The sequence below is a fragment of the Anabrus simplex genome, chromosome 1 (assembly GCF_040414725.1).
Source record: "Anabrus simplex isolate iqAnaSimp1 chromosome 1, ASM4041472v1, whole genome shotgun sequence".
Lineage (NCBI taxonomy): Eukaryota > Metazoa > Arthropoda > Insecta > Orthoptera > Tettigoniidae > Anabrus > Anabrus simplex.
This window is the reverse complement of record NC_090265.1, coordinates 1,136,303,204-1,136,324,339: the sequence shown is the minus strand read 5'-3', so window position 1 is coordinate 1,136,324,339 and position 21,136 is coordinate 1,136,303,204. Positions and strand designations below refer to the sequence as shown.

Here is a 21,136-nt window from a genome sequence, read left to right as displayed (position 1 = left end):
AACCTCACATTGCCCTACACATGACCCCCGGGTGGTGCTAAGCGAGCAACAGAGACTTGATGCCACCGTACTGTCCTCATCGACCTCACGGCAATGACACTCAAAGAGTTAGCCCTTTTCAAGGCGCAGCATCCTACACATGGACACTAGGCCCTCAATTAACCATCTGTCAACTAAACATTGAAGGTATAAGTAGAGCCTAAAGTGAATACTTATCCAAGATACTTCTGGAACATTCTCTTGATATTCTAGTGCTACAGGAAGCTCACTGTGAAGATGAACACCAACTGATTAACAGGGGGAAAATACCTGGGTACAAACTAACTACCGGACTTCATCACCCTAAATATGGCATCGCCATCTACATGAAGAACGATATTGACAACTATGAAGTTCTGCCAGCAGACTCCAGCCATAATATCTTTATCACATTCGTCAAGGTTCAAAATATTACTAACATAAACATTTACAAACCTCCAATCGTTAACTGGCCAGACCCTATCAAGCTAAAACCTACCGAAAATAGCTAACACTATTATTAATGTCTATCCATTGGAATAGTCTATCGCCATTCTCATCGCTATAATGTATGATGGCTGTTAAAGTCACCTAGGATAACACATGCCCATAATTTACAAAATCAGTCTGCAAATCCCAATAATTAGATCAACACCTAAAGCTCGGTGGAATTTTCAGAAAGCTGTTGGGAGCCTGTACTCCTTGTACACTGATGCTAATATTAAATGGGTAAAACCATCTCCTGAGAACTACGATTGTTTCATGGGATTAATAAAAGCTGCTGCTAAGCGAAGTATCCCGAGAGGATTCCGTAAAGATTGCATACCTGGGTGGATGGACTGAGGAAACTAGCGGTATATACAAAGAGGTCAAAAACATATCAGATGTAAGGCTTTTCAGGCGTTTGCTCTATTAACCAGCGTTTCGTCTTAGGTCTGACACCAGACTCATCAGAGTGGGATGTGTCACACCCTACCCACTGACGCTGGGGTGTATGCAGGTGAACTTATCAGAAGTCCTTATAAGAGGCACAGTCTGATAACTTCATATGGGAGATAAATCTCACAATGGAATTATTGCCCGCCTAGCAATTCCGAATGGAAAATTCTAAATTCCCATGGAGGGAATTGGATATTTTTCACCAATAGAGCATGTCAAAAATGTCAAAAATATATCAGATGTAAGGCTTTTCAGGCATTTGCTCTATTAACCAGCGTTTCGTCTTAGGTCTGACACCGGACTCATCAGAGTGGGATGTGTCAGACCCTGCCCACTGACGCTGGGGTGTATGCAGGTGAACTTATCTGAAGCCCTTATAAGAGGCACAGTCTGATAACTGCATACTGGAGATTATAATAATTCCATTGTGGAGATTTATCTCCCGTATGCAGTTATCAGACTGTGCCTCTTAAGGGCTTCTGATAAGTTCACCTGCATACACCCCAGCGTCAGTGGGTAGGGTCTGACACATCCCACTCTGATGAGTCCGGTGTCAGACCTAAGATGAAACGCTGGTTAATAGAGCAAACAGCTGAAAAGCCTTACATCTGATATGTTTTTGACATTTTTGACATGCTCTATTGGTGAAAAATATCTAATTCCCTCCATGGGAATTTAGAATTTTACATATAAAAAGAGTACGAACAAGACAATAGTCATGAGAAAGCTTCTGAACTGCTGGCATCCTTGGACAGTGCCAGGAAAGAAAAGTGGAACAAAACTGTTGAAAGGCTCAGCTTTACTCACTCAAGCCAGAAAGCATGGTCACTTATCCAAAAACTGGACTCATCAAACAAGCCAGCAAGAAAACGATCATATATAAATTTAGAGAACATTGCCAACTACATTGTCTCCCCACCCAGGCCCATGAAAGATTAGAAATACAGCAGAAAAATTCAATCTGAGCTCAAGTGGTTAAGACAAGAAGCTGAACCTCTTACCATCTACTCTCGACCATTTTCGCCAGAGGAAGTTCAGCATGGCCTGAAGTCCCACCAGACTGGTAAAGCAGCTGGATTTGATGGTGTATATCCTGAGCTACTGAAGAACTGTGGCCCCGCAACTGTACGCTGGCTGGTGTCCTTCTTTAGCCATATACTGCACTCTGGTCGTGTACCCCCAGTATTCAAGACGACCAAAATCATCTTGTACTGAAGCCAGGAAAGGATCCTTCTCTACCCCAGAGCTACAGGCCAATTTTGCTACTATGTGTTACATATAAACTAATGGAAAGATTAATTCTGAACAGGATAGCTCCTGCAATTGAACAACTAATCCCAATAGAGCAAGTTGGGTTCCGCCCCAAGCGAGACTGTAGTGACCAAGTCCTTGCCTTAACATTATATCTGGAGATTGGTTTTGAGAAATTTTTTTTAAATGTTTCTGTCTTCCTTGATCTGTCAGCGGCCTATGGCACTGTCTGGAGAGAGGGTATCCTCCTGAAACTCATCAAGATTGTACCTTGTCTTAAGGTGATTACTCTCATTGATAATGTATTGAGTAATCGATTATTCCAGGTATTCTCTGAAAATTCCAGGAGAAGATTTCACTAATTGAATAATGGCTTACCGCAGAGTTCAGTCTTAGCCCCTATACTGTTCAATTTGTACGTCCACGATATTCTAGAAACTACAGCACGGAAGTTCATTTATGCCGATGATATAAACCAAACAGTACAGAGATCTACTTTCAAGGAGGCAGAAGGTATACTGTCTGAAGATCTATGGGTGATGGATGAATACTTTAGGAAGTGGAGATTTCAACCAAGTCCTTTGAAGACAGAAGTAGCCGCATTCCCTCTCAACAACTTAGAGGCTACTTATCAACCTTGGATATGGTTCAGGAATCAACTTTTGAAATACAATAGTACACCAAAATACCTAGGTGTAACATTAGACAGATCACCGACATATCAAAGTCACACAGAAAAAACAGCCGCCAAAGTTAAGATCCGGAATAACCTGCTGAGCAAGTAAGCTGGAACTTCATGGGAAGCTGAAGCCAATAGTTTGCGAACTACCACCTTGGCCATGGTGTATTCTACTGCTGAGTACTGTGCCAGAATATGGTTAAATAGCTCTCACTGCAACCTAATTGATATCCAACTTCGCCAGGCTACGCATATTGTATGTGGCACACTGTACTCAACTCCAGTGCAATGGTTACCTGTCCTTTGTAATATCTCATCCCCTCATATAAGCAGACAACAAGCACTTACAAGCTTATGGTGCAGAATGGTGAAGAATGAGGCCCTTCCTATACATCAAGATATAAAGCAGCACCCTACAACTAGGCTGAAATCAAGAAAACCAGCGTGGAAGACAGCATTGGAGCTGTCATATCTTCAGTTCAATTCCAGGAATGCCTGGAGAGAAGAGTGGAGGATGTCGTCTCCCGGTGGCTTATCTCCGACACCACCATGAAACTGGCTGGCTTCAGTTTGCCCCGTGCTGTTTGGTCAACCCTGAATAGGATCCGATGTTGTGTTCGTAGGACTGGCGCAGCTTTACATCTATTGGAATGGGTAGATTCTCCCAGCTGTGACTGTGGTGCTCAAGTGCAGTCTATCAAGCACATAGTTCTCGAGTATCCCCTATATGCATTTCCTGGTTTTGTGAAGGAATTCTTTGAAATAACACTGGAAGTGATTACATGGATAAAAAAATTAGGACATTAAAATATAAAAGTGAAGTCCTGATGCTGTCACCAACTTGTATATTTGTATATTTTGTATTATTTTTGTATATTTTGATTGTCATATACACGTATTAATAATAATAATAATAATAATAATAATAATAATAATAATAATAATAATAATAATAATAATCACTCCTTGACTTCTGTTACAGGTGGTTTATTTTCCTGCTGCTTGCACTGCTAACAACAACTGAGAAGCGCTGAATGAAGTACGTAACTACAATAAGACATTTTTTTTACAATTTGCTTTATGTCGCACCAATATAGATAGGTCTTATGGCGACAATGGGATAGGAAAGGCCGAGGTGTAAGAAGGAAGCGACCGTGGCCTTAATTAAGGTACAGTCCCAGCATTTGCCTGGTGTGAAAATGGGGAAACAATGGAAAACCATCTTTAAGGCTGCCGACAGTGGGGTTTGAGCTCACTATCTCCTGCATGCAAGCTCACAGAGCTGCGCGCCCCTAACCGCAAGGCCAACTCACCTGGTACAATAACACATAGCAAGACAGTGATATACATACACTCTTGTCAAGTCTGGCAATCTAAACAGGTCCTGCAAAACTGGGCAGGCTTAAGAGAACCCAGGTTTGAAGGCTATGGCTTGTACACTCAGTATGCATGCACTCTCGTTTCGCTGATGCGCAAGCTAAGCTGCTCTGCTTGTTGCAGATTTGCTTGGAGCGAGTAAGCCTGAAGTAGAATTTGTACACCTTTGGAAAATCCTCAGTTATGTTATTGATGCCCTCCTACAAGATATTATCATCATCTCTTCAAAGCAGTGTGGCTTACTTAAAGGTTGCAAAACAACTGATGTGATCTATGCCATTAGGCTGCTGACAGAGAGACATAGGGAAAAGAAAGGACAGTCCACTTGGCCTTTCTAGATTTGGAAAAGACATCTGATTGCATCCTGCTGCTGGTATCTACTTTTCTTTTCCATATCTGAGTGAGTGTCCAGCAAGAATTTACTGTCGCCATATACTTTCATTCCGTGCATAGACACGTTAACAGATGAATTGCAAATGCCACATCCATGAACCCTCCTTTACACCAATGATGTTACAATGGCAAATGAGAACCAAGACGCTCTCAAACTGTTAGTCAACTAGCAGAGAGTACGACTTGAGGAATACGGAATGTAGCTTAACTTAGCAAAGACTGAATACACAGTGTGGCACTCAGATGGATGGCATGCTGTTAACTCACTAAGGTTTCTAATTTCCGCTACCTTGGTTCCTGTATTAGAACTGATGGGGCACACTCTTGGATGCACAATCACAATTCAATGCCACCTCGCTGAAGTGGTGACAGGTCATGTGTGTCTTTTGTGACCAGAAGAACCTGTTATTATATTGGGCTCTACATTCATCATTCTAAATTCCTTTTTTCTCTTATTCAGTTACAGACAACTCATAATTCCTCTCAAGGTTGAACAATGCACCAACAGGAACGTAAATTGACAAGAATGGCGCAATATTCCTAAAACTTTTATCAGATGAGCAACTAATGAATGATATCAACAATATGTTTACAACATACATGTTTTAACCTATAAAATATTACCGTCCAACCATGCTTCTTTCTAAAGGAATATTCAAACCCAACATGATCGGCTTTATACCACGGCTCCGGTTTTGTAACAATATACTTACGACATAGGAGGTCATAACCATCTTTGAATGAACCAACTGTAAAACCTTCAACCTAATATTCATCCATACAGTTGGAGAAACCCCATTTCACACTGTGATTAACCTCTAGTCAATATGAACACATTTGCATAAACTTTCATCCATACAGTAGGAGAAATCCATACACTTTGGACATTTTCTAGTCATTGTAAAATAAAATAATTTAGTTGCTTCCATGTTCACAAATTCTGGCTTTTAATTAATGTACATATTGTAAACTATGTAAATATCACCTAAAGCACAACTTTTGTAAAAAAAATGTATTTTGCATAAGACCATTGTATTTAGTATTATGTTCCAATGTTTAATAGATTTAAGACTTGACCTTAAGATTAGTATTAGGCTGAAGATGCCCAAAATTAGGCCGAAACATGTTCCTAACTAGTGTTTATAATTCATGTAGGATTTAATCACTACAAAATATAATTGTAGTGAATAGGTGGACACAGTAATTTTAATCTTGAAAGAATTTTATTTACAACGAGGCATGAACAAATATTCTCTGAGATGGAAATATGAATGCTGAAATGGCACTGGGAAAATCTCGCTTGGACCATATGAGGAATGAAGATGTCTACAAAGCCTGCAATCTCCCCGATTCCGGATAAGATGACAGAAGTGAAGATAAACCTGGGACCTGCGGCGAATAGTGCGTTTTCAGTTTACCATCAGAATATCTGCTCTCTTAAAAACAAAATTACTGACTGTGAGCTCTACCTACAAGAACTATCTTCTTTCAATATTGTCACCTTCTCTGAAAGTTGGTTAACTGACATTGTTTCCGACACGGAAATCCCTCTTTCCTACGTACTGATTTAAAGAAGTGACTGTGAAGCCGTTTGGGTAGAAGTGAAATTTCAGCATTCCAAATATCTATTTGCTTGTTTTTACAGACCACCTTGATCGACCCTCAATTATTCTGAAAATTTTCCCTCTTCTGTAATGAATCAGTCTGAATCCTAGTGTAATTATACTGGGTGACTCTCTATATCTTGGAATTCCCCTGCGCAAGGTGTCCGTTCTAATAGCCTCAACAAGTGGTATCTCGACCATTATATTACAGGCCTAGGCCTCCAACAGTATGTCCAAGAAGCAATGGATCTGTTCTATGATTGGACTTGTGCTGTGATTCGTGACCTTGTTCCCACTCGTAAAACATCTCCCAGATGCCCTCCATGGAAGAAAAGTGACACAAAAATTGCAGAAATTAATAAAACGGAAGCCTGGAAAGACTGGAAAAGGTCACCTATTGAAGCCAGCTATAAAACATTTTCTGACCTTCGCAAACACAATAAACAAATTCTAAAACAGGATTATTAGGACTACATAAACTCTGTCTGCCTAGAAGTGAAAAGTAATAGCAAGAGATTCTGGTCTCTGATAAACAACAGGAAAAATACAGAGCATAATAATAATAATAATAATAATAATAATAATAATAATAATAATAATAATAATAATGTTATTTGCTTTACGTCCCACTAACTACTTTTACGGTCTTCGTAGACGCCGAGGTGCTGGAATTTAGTCCCGCAGGAGTTCTTTTACGTGCCAGTAAATCTACTGACACGAGGCTGTTGTATTTGACCTTCAAATACCACCGGACTGACCCAGGATCGAACCTGCCAAGTTGGGGTTAGAAGGCCAGCGCCTTAACCATCTGAGCCACTCAGCCCGGCAAAAAATACAAAGCATGTGCCTGACACAGTGACTTGGGGTGATAATTTAGTCAGTGGTAGTAACAGACTGGAAATTTTCAACGATTACTTTGCGTCTAACTTATAAATAATAATAATTTTGTTGCACCTGTTCAGTTCCCAGACATTCTGTGTATTGATTCTGTTCCTTCTCGTAGTCTCAGTGATCTTTCCACCTCTGAGTCACAAGTCTATTCTTTACTTTTCTTGCTGCCAGAAAATAAATCTACTGGTTCGGATGGTCTCAGTCCCGTCTTCCTTAAGAATACCACTACGATTCTTGCCCATCCTATTGCTGTTATATTTAATCGTTGATTCTTAGCTTGCTACTTTCCTGACGACTGGAAAATCTCTAGCATCACTCTGCTTTTTAAAAGTGAAAGAGGTCATATGTCAGAGACTATCGCCCGATTTCTATATTACCCATCCTATCACTCATCTGTGAAAAGATTATTCACCAGCATGTCCTTTTCTTCATCCTTCCTTATATATCGTCCCAGCCACATGGTTTTCTTCCTGGTAGCTCCTGCTTAACTAATCTGGCTGTCCTTCTCCATCGTGCAATATCTGCTCTTAATGCTGGTTCTCAGCTGGATGTGTGCTACATTGATATTGCAAAGGCGTTTGATACCGTAGACCACGCACTTCTTTCCAATAAACTCTCAGAATGTTTTAATATGCACAGTCACTTCCCAACTCTCCTGAAGAGCTTCCTCAATACCAGAACTCAGCGTATGGTTCTTGATGGGTTCAGTTCGACTCTTGTTATGGTACATTCTGGCGTCCCACGGGGCAGTGTCCTAGGTCCCCTTCTTTTGGTCCTATTTATTGATGATCTCATTAATACTACACTACAGTCCAATTAATCCAAACCCCGTTAATCCAAAAGTCTGGTTAATCCGAGCTGAAATATTCAATTTAAAAAAAATCTCCTTATTGAAATGAAAGAACATATTATAGAATGAAGATTTACTTGCATTTTATTAGTCATATTTTACTAGAGTAACTTAATGAAAACATAATTACACATCATAAACCACCAATCACTGGTCGTTTATCTTTAAAAAGTCTGTCAGTTTCTTTTGCTGTTGTGATTGGAACCTACTCAAAGATGCAGTGTTAAACCAGCATCTCGTAAACATCACATCAGTGAGCGTAGCAGCGGAGTGTTGCTCAACGTAGCGTACAGCAAGTTCTAAGGCGGCCGCAGCATCTGAATGTGACACTAGTTGTTCATTGTGGACTTCTTCGTCGTCACTCTGTTCCTCATCAACTCCAGATTCTTCTCCACCATAGCTACAATTTGGGGGCCGAAGGGGTAGTATGTGGTCCTGAGGGTTCACTTCTTGTTGGTGGAAGTGTATTAATTAATTTCGTGTGGTTATTTCTAGCCGAGTGCAGCCCTTATAAGGCAGACCCTCCAATGAGGGTGGGCGGCATCTGCCATGTGTAGGTAACTGCGTGTTATCGTGGTGGAGGATAGTGTTATGTGTGGTGTGTGAGTTGCAGGGATGTTGGGGACAGCACAAACACCCAGTCCCCGGGCCATTGGAATTAACCAATGAAGGTTAAAATCCACGACCCGGCAGGGAATCGAATCCGGGACCCTCTGAACCAAAGGCCAATACGCTGACCATTCAGCCAACGAGTCGGAGAGTGTACTAATAAAGCACAGGAAATGCCATTTATTCCTACCAAGTCCGATACATGCATGTCCACGCTGTGGCAACGGTTACACTGCATGTACACGGCTAAGTCATGTAAGGGAGAAAAAGCGAGTTCCCGACGCTTCAAAATGGGGACTGACCAGCTAAGAGAGACAACCCCAAAAGAAAACATTGGCCCTCCAGGATTGCTGGGGGTTGGTGTTGGGCTGACAACCCAATCTGTAAAAAAACTCTCGTTACGAAATCTAAATAAGAAATAGCCGGCCTGACCTTTTTACGGCGACCTCGCAAACGTGTAAAGGACTTGAGAATTGGTTCATGGAATGTTTTAACTCTTTACCAAGCTGGAAACCTAAGAAAGTTGCCCGATCAGCTGGATGAGTATCGACTAGATATTACTGCTATTCAAGAAGTGAGATGGATTGGTGACGGAGTGATACAGAGAAAAAAATCACGTGGTATTCTATAGCTGCCACATAAAGGATCACATGTTTTAATAATAACGTTATTTGCTTTACGTCCCACTAACTACTTTTAAGGTCTTTGAAGACACCGAGGTACCGGAATTTAGTCCCGCAGGAGTTCTTTTACATGCCAGTAAATCTACCGACACGAGGCTGTCGTATTTGAGCACCTTCAAATACCACCGGACTGAGCCAGGATCGAACCTGCCAAGTTGGGGTTAGAAAGCCAGCGCCTTAACCGTCTGAGCCACTCAGCCGGGCGATCACATGTCTGGTACTGGTTTTATTGTCAATAAGCAGATAAAAACACCTTATCATGGATTTTCGGGCACAATCACATAGATTGTGCAGACTTAGAATTAGAGGGAAGTTCTTCAATTACAGTCTTATCTGTGCACATGCTCCAACTGAAGAGAAGAGCGACGAAGATAAAGATTCATTTTACGATGAGTTGGATGAAATTTATGAGTGCCTAAGAGCGGACTGTAAAATAATCTTCGGGGATTTGAATGCGAAGAAAGGAAAGGAAGACAAATACAGACCTTGTATTGGAAAATATAGCTTGCATGATATTTCTAATGATAATGGAATCAGGCTTATACATTTTGCATCCTTGAGAAATATGGTAGTGTGAAGAACAACTTTTAATCACAAGGACATATATAAAATGACATGGAAGTCTCCAGATGGAAGTACTTTTAACCAAAATTGACCATTTCCTAATAGATGCAAGACACTTCTCTAATTTGATGGATATTAGAAGTTATAAGGGAGCCAATTTTGACTCTGACCACTACCCTGTGGTAGCAACTATTAGAAACCGAATATCTAATGGAAGAAAGTTCAACAGTGCTTGGCTGAAGGAGCCCGAAACTGCTCTCAAATATGCTAGCTTGCTTAATGAGGCCCTGATGATTTCCCTAATAGTGAGAGTATTGATGAAATCTGGAAGAATCTTAAAGACATACTATTAAAAACTGCAAATGAAGTTAAGGAAGGGAAGAGAAAATCTGGCACAACAATTGGTTTGATGAAGAGTGTGCACGAGCAACAACCTTAAAAAATGAAGCATACAGGAAAATGCAACAGTGGAATCACACCCGAAAAGCAGTGGAAGAGTATAGAACTTCCAGAAGAGAAGAAAAGAGATTGCACAAGAAGAAAAAGAGACAGTATGAGAGGAAAGAATTAGAAGAAATGGAATGGTTGAAAGGGATGAATGATGAGAGCTTTCTATCAGAAGTTAAATAAAAGTCGTAATGATTTCCAGCCTAGAACAAGTTTGTGTAGAGATAAAGATGGTATAATACTGGGCAGTGAGGAAGCAATACTAGAAAGATGGGCCCAATATTATGATGAACTGTTGAATGAAAGTCCAGGTGATAACCAAGTATCCTTATCTCCTCTAAATACAAGAAAATCAGACATAGAAGTACCGATACCTACTATTGAGGAAGGTTAGCTTGGCATTAAGAAGTTAAAGAATACAAAGCCCTGAGAATGGATTTAATACAATCAGAGTTTGTGAAAAATGCTGGAAAAGAATTTGATAAACATTTTCACAAACTAGTGGCCAAGATATGGGTAGCTGAAACAATCCCTGATGAATGGAATGTAATACCAATATAAATGGTCCATTATTGGACATTATAAATTTTCCAGCTAACTCATTCCTGGTTGCCAGCGTTTCGCCCCTGTGTGCTAGGCTGGGCTCATCAGTTGGTACCTAGCACACCTACCAAGATGCTAGACAGTGCATACCGTGGAGGCCACTGCATAGGCTAATTGTAGCCACCGGCAGTGCCAATGCACTATGAGAGACATTATCTTATTATCAAAAATTGATGCCTGCTCAGCCATCAGATGATGTAGATCAACATCTACATCATCAGAATGGAATGTAGGTATCATCTGCCCGACATATAAGAAAGGTGATATCATGATGAGTTCTAACTATAGAAGTATCTGCTTATTATCCATTGCTAATAAAATATTTTCCAATATTCTCCTTAGCACATTGGTGCCTTATGTGGAAAATGCGGTTGGTGACTATCAATGCGGATTTCGCCAAGGAAGATCTACTATTGATCAGATCTTCACAATTCGCCAGATACTTGAAAAATGTAAATAATTTGGAATTGATACACACCGTCTCTTCATTGACTTCAGATCAGCCTATGATAGCATTGATAGAAGTAATCTCTATGTAGCAATGGAAGAGTTTGAGATCCCTAAGAAACTGATCGCCCTTGTGAAAGCTACCATGGAAAATACTCTGAATCAAATTAAGATCCAGAATATGTTATCAAGTGCTGTAGTGACCAAGAACAGAGTTAGGCAAGGAGATTCCTTATCATGCCTTTTGTTCAATATAGCTTTGGAGAAAGTTGTTAGAGATGCAAGTATCAACACAAGGGGAACCATCTTCTATAAATCAGTTCAAATTTTGGCAAATGCAGATGATATTGATTTAATCGCAAGAACACCAAGAGCATTGAAAGAAGCTTTCACAAGCCTAAAAAAAAAGCAGCAAGAAAGATGAATTTACAGATTAATGAAGGTGAAACTAAGTACATGCCAGTAACCAAGAAAGACTACCCTAGTGGGTCTACATTCATAGAAATTGGCTCGTATAAGTATGATGTTGTGCGTAGCTTTACCTACCTTGGATCAAAAGTTAATTCCAAGAATAATGTTAGTTCTGAAATCCAAAAATGTATACTGTCTGCTAACAAGTGCTATCATGGCCTCAAAAACATCTGAAGTCTAAGCTGCTGTTCAGGAAAACTAAAGTCCTGATGTATAAAGTTTTAGTAAAGCCTGTATTAACATATGGTGCTGAGACCTGGACACTCCCAAAACCTGATGAAAGACAGCTCAGTATATTTGAAAGAAGGATTTTGAGGCACATTTTTGGGCCAGTGGAAGAAAATGGTGTCTGGAGAAGAAGATATAATCATGAATTGTATACTTTATATAACGAACCAAACACTGTTAACTGTATAAAGATCAGAAGGTTGGAGTGGGCAGGACATGTGCTGTGTGCTAATGACAGAATGATAAAGAAGATATTTAATGCAGTGCCAGAAGGAATCAGGAAAGTTGGCAGACCAAAGTTAAGGTGGGAAGAAGGGGTGAAAGAGGATGTAAAGATAATTGGAATCAAGAATTGGAGGAGCTCCGCACTTAACAGGAAAGAATGTGGAAAACTTCTTCAGAAGGCCAAGGCCCACAAAGGGCTGTCACGCCAGTGATGATGATTATGATGATAGCTACAATTTCTTGGCCTGTTTGTAATTGATGACAGTCAGCTTCCATCTACTCGTTAATGTCATTTTCATTGGCTCATACCCAGGAAGTTGTTGAACGATTTCAAGGAGACTGACGCTTCCGCTGGACTCTGCCACAATTTCTTTCATGTTTTCCTCATGAACTGCTCACCGACACCCTCCCATGCCTTTGCTGCCAATTGGCAGGTTCAATCCTGGCTCAGTCCAGTGGTATTTGAATATGTCAGTCTCATGTAAGTAGATTTACTGGCACATAAAAGAACTCCTGCAGGAGAAAATCCCGGCACCTAGGCATCTCCAGAAACTGTAAAAGTAATTAATGGGACGTAAAAACAATAACATTATTATTCAAAAATATTTTCTGGTTAATCCGAATATTTCGTAATCCGAACAGACTCCGATCCCAATTAATTCGGTTTAACGAGACTCTACTGTATATCCTCCATTTCTTCTGAAATTCTACTATTTGCCGATGACTGTAAAATATTCAAACAAATTGATTCTTTATCCCATGTAAACTCCTTTCAGGTGCTCCACATGGCGTCTTAAGCCTAATCCTACCAAGTGTTCCTCTATTTCCATCACGCTTCGTAAATCCCCTGTTCTTAGTAAATATTCCCTCCTCGGTAATGGTTCCCATGACTTAGGAGTAATGTTTGACAGTGAACTGTTATTTGTCCCCCATTTACAAAAGATAACCTCACAAGCAACGTCACTTCTCGGTTTGTAGTTTAGATTTTCTGACATCACCGATATCCACGCCCTCAGAGACTACTATGTATCTTGATCTTGCAAGAATTCACATCCCCCATTTGGTGTACCTCTTCACCCACTAATATGAATCACAATGACCGCGTGCAGTCATTCTTCTGTGCCACTGTTAGAGCTAGAGTATCTGACTGTCGAAACTTGAGCAGTAATCAGATAATGGATAAGTTAAACCTTCGCCCGTTATATAGTCGCAGGAAAGTAGCCGACCTTAGATTCCTATATAACACTGTTAACGGTTTATTTTATTTTCCTGAACCTGCAACCTTCTTTTCCCTACATGTTCCAACTCACAAAACCAGGATTAATCCAACCTTTATATTCCATATTCCCGCCTCTCTCTTGTTCAAACAACTTTATTTATCCGCATACCAACCCTCCTTAACTCTTTATCTTCTGACAGGAACTTGGATGTATTTTTCGTCATATGCCTCCTTTAATCGATTCTTCCTTAAATTAACCTAACTCATTTTCTTCATATTAATTTTTTCTCCTCTTATTGCTGTCCCCTCTATTGTACATAAAGTAATATTTATAAGTAATATTTATTTATTTATTTATTTATTTATTTATTTATTTATTTAACTGTACTACACTGTTACTTATGTGTTATATCTGTATTTATCTTATTGTGCCTAGCTAGAAGTTCTTCTCTTTGTTTTTTTGTTTTTAAATGATATTTGTTCGTGGCGTCAACCCCCACGGATCTTTTGCCACTACCTGCACCATATGATATAAATCTGCGTGTAATTGGAATTACGGAAGTGTAGAGTGTTGAATGTGAGGAAAGGAACATCAAGGACAACACAAATACCCAGTCCCCAGGCCAGGGATATTAATTATTTACAATTAAAATCCCCTGACCCGGTTGGGAATCAAACCCGTGGCCGACAGGTGACAGGCGGACACATTGCCCCCTACACCGCGGGGCCAGACTTCTCTTTGTTTTACTTTCAATCTTTAATGTCCCTCATTGTTTCTTTTGCCTTTATGTTCTGTTGTTAATTGTTTTGCCTTTACAGTTCCTTTGTTATTTTTTAATTTTTTCTATTTTTATCATTATGGACTATGGAATTAAAGGTAGATTATTATAATCAATCAAAGGCATTTATGTTGACAATTGGGTTTCAGTGAGAATTGATGGTAGAATGAGTTCTTGGTTCAGGGTACTTACAGGAATTAGACAAGGCTGTAATCTTTCACCTTTGCTGTTTGTAGTTTACATGGATCATCTGATGAAAGGTACTGGCAGGGATGGATTCAGTTAGGTGGAAATGTAGTAAGCAGTCTGGCCTATGCTGACGATTTGTTCTTAACAGCAGATTGTGCCGAAAGCCTACAGTCTAATATCTTGGAACTTGAAAATAGGTGCAATGAGTATGGTATGAAAATTAGCCTTCGAAGACTAAATTGATGTCAGTATGTAAGAAATTCAACAGAACTGATTGGTGATACAAAGCTGGAACAGATAGATAATTTCAAGTATTTAGATTGTGTGTTCTACCAGGACAGTAATATAGTAAGTGAGACTGAATGAAGGTGTAATAAAGCTAATACAGTGAGCTCGCAGTTGCGATCAACAGTGTTCTGTAAGAAGGAAGTCAGCTCCCAGATGAAACTATCTTTACATCAGTCTGTTTTCAGATCAACTTTGCTTTACGGGAGCGAAAGCTGGGTGGACTCAGGATATCTTATTCATAAGTTAGAAGTAACAGACACGAAAGTAGCGAGAACAATTGCTGGTACAAACAGATGGGCACAATGGCAGGAGGGAACTCAGAATGAGGAGATAAAAGCTAAGTTAGGAAAGAACTAGATGGAATAAGCTGTGCGCATAAACCGGCTTTGATGGTGGGGTCAAGTGAGGCGAATGGAGGAGGATAGGTTACCTAGGATAATAAAGGACTCTGTTATGGATGGTAAGAGAAGTAGAGGGAGACGAAGACAACGATGGTTAGAATCAGTTTCGAACGATTTAAAGAGAAGAGGCATATAACTAAACGAGGCCAAAGCACTGGTTGCAAACAGATGATTGCAGTGACGTTTAGTAAATTCACAGAGGCTTGCAGACTGAACACAAAGGTATAACGGTCTATAATGATATTGTATATATGTTTTATTATTAGATGTTTTTTCCTCATTATTCTTCAACTTTTTTTTTTAATGTTTGCAGTGTGTTACTCCATTGTAAATATATTTTTCATTGCGGAACTCTGTAATTCGGCTTCTCGCTGTTTGGTTTCCCAAATAAATAAACCACGGGGATATGCCTCTTAATTTGAAGAATCCTACGTGCTTTAGCTGATATCTGAAATGTGTACATCTTTGGAAGAAGCCAGTGACAACGCTACTCAGCTATCATACTACCCTGTTATCTATCTCGCCCTATTCTTACATTTATACAGCATTTTTATTAACTATTTCCACATCAAGAAAGATGAATTGTAAGAACGAATGAGTTTAAACAACTGATTAAGAAGGGAAGCAGGAACAAGTCTGCTGAAGGCACACAACATACACCTGTTTCTATGTTTGAGTTTCTCTCTCTTCTTGCTCCCTCTGCCCACATTTGCCTGTATCTACACATTTCTTCCTCTGTATGTTTCTATCATCTTTCCAGATGATGATAATGTTGCTTGTTGTTTAAAGGGGCATAAAGTCTAGGTCATCGGAATGGTCGAAATGAGATGAAATGTAATGACAAATTAAAAGTCCGAAATCCTCCATTGACCAGAATTCAAAATGTAAGGACAAAAAATGAATGGGTGAATATGAATTTAATACAATTAGTGGATCCAACCCGCATTGCCTCACATTCACAGAAACTGACGTAAAGCAATAGTATTACTGACCAAGAAACTGCTTCTAAAGCTTAATACTGAATCGACGATGCTTGTAGTCTAAAGGAGTCCAAACCAAGCTCGATAGCTGCAGTCGCTTAAGTGCGGCCAGTATCCAGTATTCGGGAGATAGTAGGTTCGAACCCCACTGTTGGCAGCCCTGAAAATGGTTTTCCGTGGTTTCCCATTTTCACATCAGGCAAATGCTTGGGCTGTACTTTAATTAAGGGCACGGCCACTTCCTTCCAACTCCCAGGCCTTTCCTGTCCCATCGTCGCCATAAGACCTATCTGTGTTGGTAAGACGTACAACAACTAGCCAAAAGAGTTCAAAATCCATGTCATCAGCCTCTCATAATGGTACTTATCACTAGCAATGTAGAACCATGGTATTTTTCATGTTGCGGTACTAATCAAAAGTAGCGTAGGCTCGTGGTATTCCACACATTATGGTACTACTCACAGGTAATGCAATTCGCACATGTAATACAGACCTATGGTATTTTGCACATTGCGGCGCCATTTACAGGCAACGAAAACCTATGGTGTTCTTCACATACATGTACTAACCACAGGGACTCGCACTATCTCGTGGTGTTCCTCATATAGTGGATACTAATCATAGACAAACCAGAACCTCGGTGTTGCTCCTAAAGTGGTACTAATCACAGGTACTGTAAAAGCCAGCAACGCACTCTCTTGCTACTAATCACAAACCTATTTTGTAACCAACATAGTGGTACTACGCGCAAGTAAAAGCGACCCATGGTGTTCCGTGTGTGGTGGTATTAATCACAAGTAGTTTCATCGTTCAAATACAATCATCCCTTTGGCTGCCCCTTTTCGTCGCTTCTTATGACAGGCAGGGGATACCGTGGGTGTATTCTTCGTCTGCGTTCTCCACCCACAGGGGGTTGTGTGTTTGGTCTGCAAGAGGTATTGCATTTCCCTCAAGTCTGCCGGCAAGCCAGTCAGGACCTCCCTATCCGTACCACGTGGGAGTATCACCTCTCCCCCTGCTACGCCAGGGTAATAGGTTCCTGGATCATCTTTCCTAGCATCCTAACTTTGTTACTGTAATTTTCAGCATATCCTGCAGCAGAAAACCAAACCAAACCCAACCATGGCACTACAGCCCTTGAAGGGCGTTGGCCTACCAAGTGACCGCTGCTCAGCCCGGAAGCCTGCAGGTCATGAGCTGTAGTGTGGTCAGCACGACGAATCCCATCGGCCGTTATTCTTGGCTTTCTAGACCGGGACCGCTATCTCACCATCAGATAGCTCCTCAATTCTAATCACATAGGCTGAATGGACCTCAAACCAGCCCTCTGGTCCAGGTAAAAATCCCTGACCTGGCCGGGAATCAAAGGCAAGCACGCTACCCCTACTTCACGGGGCTGGCTGTAGCAGAAAATCCAGGATAAATTGAGACTTAATATAATCTTAAGAAAAACTTTCATGTTTCACTAGAATTTCTTTACGGTTTATGAGCAAAAATTTATTTTCAATTTATAATCATTTAATAAATATACTGCCTTTCAGTCTGCAACTCTTGGTCTCTAAATAATATTCTGCACATAATTAAAATCTCTACCTAAACATTTACAGTATGTCTTTTACCAACCACATTATCATCCTAAATAATGCCTGCCTGGTGACCACAATAGTTAAGGTGTCAAGTCTATATGATCTGACATCACGGTTAACCAGTTTGGGTCCTGTTGGTTGAAAAAAGTTTACCATCAGAATGTTGGCCAGCAGAGTACGAGAGGTGGTGGTGATATACAATTTCTGGATTCAGTTCCAAACCTCTCTACAGTATTCATACGGAGCGAGGGCATGATAGTGTTGACGGTGATTCATCTATCAGATGGGGTCATTAAGCCTTGAGCAGACTCTTTGTTGCTCAACAGGAGGAGGTTATGTGCCAGCACCGGGTTTTACCCTCTCTCTTCCTACTATCATATATCACGTCATTCGTTTAATCTCCTGATGAGGTCCACTGATGACGACGTTGGGAAGGGCATCTGATAGTAAACATTTGCTACAAAGATTCATCTCACTTCATCCTCACCTGCAAAGAAACGGTATAGGGGTTGGGTGGACGGAAAGACAGACGCACGCGCACACACTCTCTCTCTCGTATCATCCTGAATACTATGTATTTTTGGAAAGTCTGTTGAGTAGGCTTCTTTCAATAGCATTGTAATTACTTAACAAATTCAGACAAAATTACAGATAGTTCACAATGATTTGCTAAAGATAGGGATAGAGAACAGTGAAAAACAAACTGGAGAAGAAATTTTGGCAACTGGTTTTGCTTGGCTTTAAACCTCCTCCCAACACTTATGAACATGGTTGAAATGGGCTCCAAAATCAGAGGGTGTTATAAAAATGGGAAAGGTGCCAGATCACTAGAGCCTGGATTTTATGCAATATGAAAATGAGAAATATGTAACAAAACTTGGAAAAAAATTAGATAAAAATATAGGAAATAAATAATATGTAACTTAAAAGAGAAGCATTATTATTATTATTATTATTATTATTATTATTATTATTATTATTATTATTATTATTATTATTATTATTATTATTATTATTATTACTTACATACTGGCAAGGAATCAGAACAGAAAAAACACAACTGTAAATATTGTTCAATCATATTAAATTACTATTCTTTGAAGGTGCAATTGATCATTTTCCAGATTTTCTATCGTCATTGATTGCCTTCTGCAGTTAGAATGCTCTTATAAATTGAAAACTATCTTTCAACTTCACACAAAGTAACTGGTGCATATTTTAGATGAGGAATGATTCACTTACTCACTTATCCGGCGCTACAGCCCTGTGTGAGCCTTGGCCTTAGATGAATATATGGCCCAATTCAAGAGCAGAATGGTTGGAGGATAAGGACGAATGCTGAAATACAAAACATATTAGACCAGGAGGATATAGTTAGATTTATTAAGGCACAGAGACTGCGATGGCTTGGCCATGTGGAAAGAATGGAGGAAGATCGAATGCCAAGGAAAGTAGTTAAATCCCGAGTAGACAAAAGACGGCGACAAGGAAGGCCCCGTAATAGATGGAGTGATGAAGTTGAAGCTGACTTGAGGGCAATGAACATCCGCCTATGGAGACCAGCCGCTCAGGATCGAAGTAGATGGCGGACTATTGTAGAAGAGGCCAAGGCAAGTGTAGGATTCAGTGAAATGAAAGAGGAAACTGAATTGGGTCTAGTCTACATAACAATTATGAATGAAATTATCTGTTCACTACAGTTTAGCAAACAATATGTATGCAATCCCTGTCATCATATAGAGCTTGGGTATAATAAAACTGAGTGATATGAACACTGAAGCACTTAAATGACTTATTCATACCCATATGACAAGATCAAAATACAATACCTGAACAGAGTAATTGAGAGAATTAAAATAGATAGTGTTTTGGAGATAAGTACAAATATATTTTATGCTGGTAATTGGTAGAGTCCTGGATACAGATGTCAAAATCATGTCCTATTTCAAAAATGAAAAAATGAAGTTGAAACTAAGATGCATATAGCTAGGCAGTAATCGATGATTAACAATTTAGGGCTTTGCTGACATTACAATATTTTCTAGCGTAAAAACGTTCGCTTCTTATATGTAGAACATTTATATACAACTTATGCATGCCATACTATCTGAAGATGCAGTGCAGTGATGTACTTAGAATTGTTTCTTGCACATTACACATGCATAAAGCGTCCTGAAGCCACAGTGAAGTGATGTGTACAGCTGCAGTGCAATGATGTACTTAGAACTGCTTCTTACACCTTAGGCATATATACTACTTGAAGTTACAGTGAAGTGATGCACCTACGAAATATTATATGTGCAAACTGCCTGAAGCACAGTACAGAGGGTGGTATAAGCCAATGGGCAAACAAAATTACTACCTACCTCATAAACATGACACTCTACTACAAGCTATTACCTCAGACAAACAATTTTACAAGACCTTATTTTATGAACTACAGATATTTATCCCTACCTTCTGTAATGTTATTTGTACTTATCGCACAAACACTCCGTACAAAGGAAATTCTTATCCATAAGGAAAATAAGTTTAATTTACCATTTAAGCATTAGAATTTTTGAGACCCATGTAAAGTTAAGATATAAGAGTACCGGTAAGATTTAAAAACAATGAGAGATCTACCTGGGGACAGTGTTCTGCATCAGAATGTGCTAGACAGCCAGGAGCAACTATCATATCATCCAGCAAAGATGACCTGCATTAAATATACTTCAGTAAGATATCAGACAATGCATATGATCAATGTGAAAAAGGCTAAAACATATACGAGGGCGAAACAAAAAGTAAGTTACACTAGCTCGCTGCGAGAGCACGCTGTGTGTCGTGACTGTGGCCAATACGGAGTGAGCTACAGTAACTGTCGACACGTCCGATAGGAAGGTTGGTGTGGTATCTCGTCATGTTGTGTGAGCAGAGCAGACTAGGCTCAATGGCGCGTCAACCGGATGTTCACTCCAAATTGGAGGTGCGTGCAACAATCAGATTTCTATGGGCTAAATGGCTCAATTGCACGGACATTCATTGTGAAATCACTGCTGTATATGGTGAACGTGCAATTTCTCGCCCAGGTATTGTAAAGTGGTGTAAGCAATTTAACGCCGGACGCACGGATCTCACGGACGAATATCGCGAAGACAAGCCCGCAACGTCCAGTACCATTGCAAATGTTTACCGTGTGGATGGCATCATTAGGATCATTAGAGAGAATCGGCGCATAAAACTGCATGAAATTGCCAGCATGCTGAACATTTCGTATGGCAGTGTGCTCTCCATTGTTCACCAGCACCTTGGATTTCGTAAACTATGTCAAAGATGGGTCCCAACGTCCCCTCACCAATTTTCACAAAGGACAATGTTTTAATCATCACTGGCACTTTTGCAATGGTACTCTGCGGAGGGCAGTGATTTTCTG

The 21,136-nt window shown here is 40.0% G+C and overlaps 1 protein-coding gene across 2 annotated transcripts in view; it reads right to left on the bottom strand.

Moving 5' to 3' along the window:
• LOC136858094 (sec1 family domain-containing protein 2) overlaps positions 1 to 21,136 on the bottom strand; it is a 183,197-nt gene that overhangs the window by 78,225 nt on the left and 83,836 nt on the right. The window contains exon 6 of one of the 2 annotated variants that reach the window (XM_067137367.2): positions 20,347 to 20,419. The exons of the other annotated variant lie outside the window; for it this stretch is intronic. Within the exon in view, the coding sequence (XP_066993468.2) occupies positions 20,347 to 20,419 (73 nt within the window). The remainder of the gene's footprint in view (positions 1 to 20,346; positions 20,420 to 21,136) is intronic. 2 annotated transcript variants of the gene reach the window in all.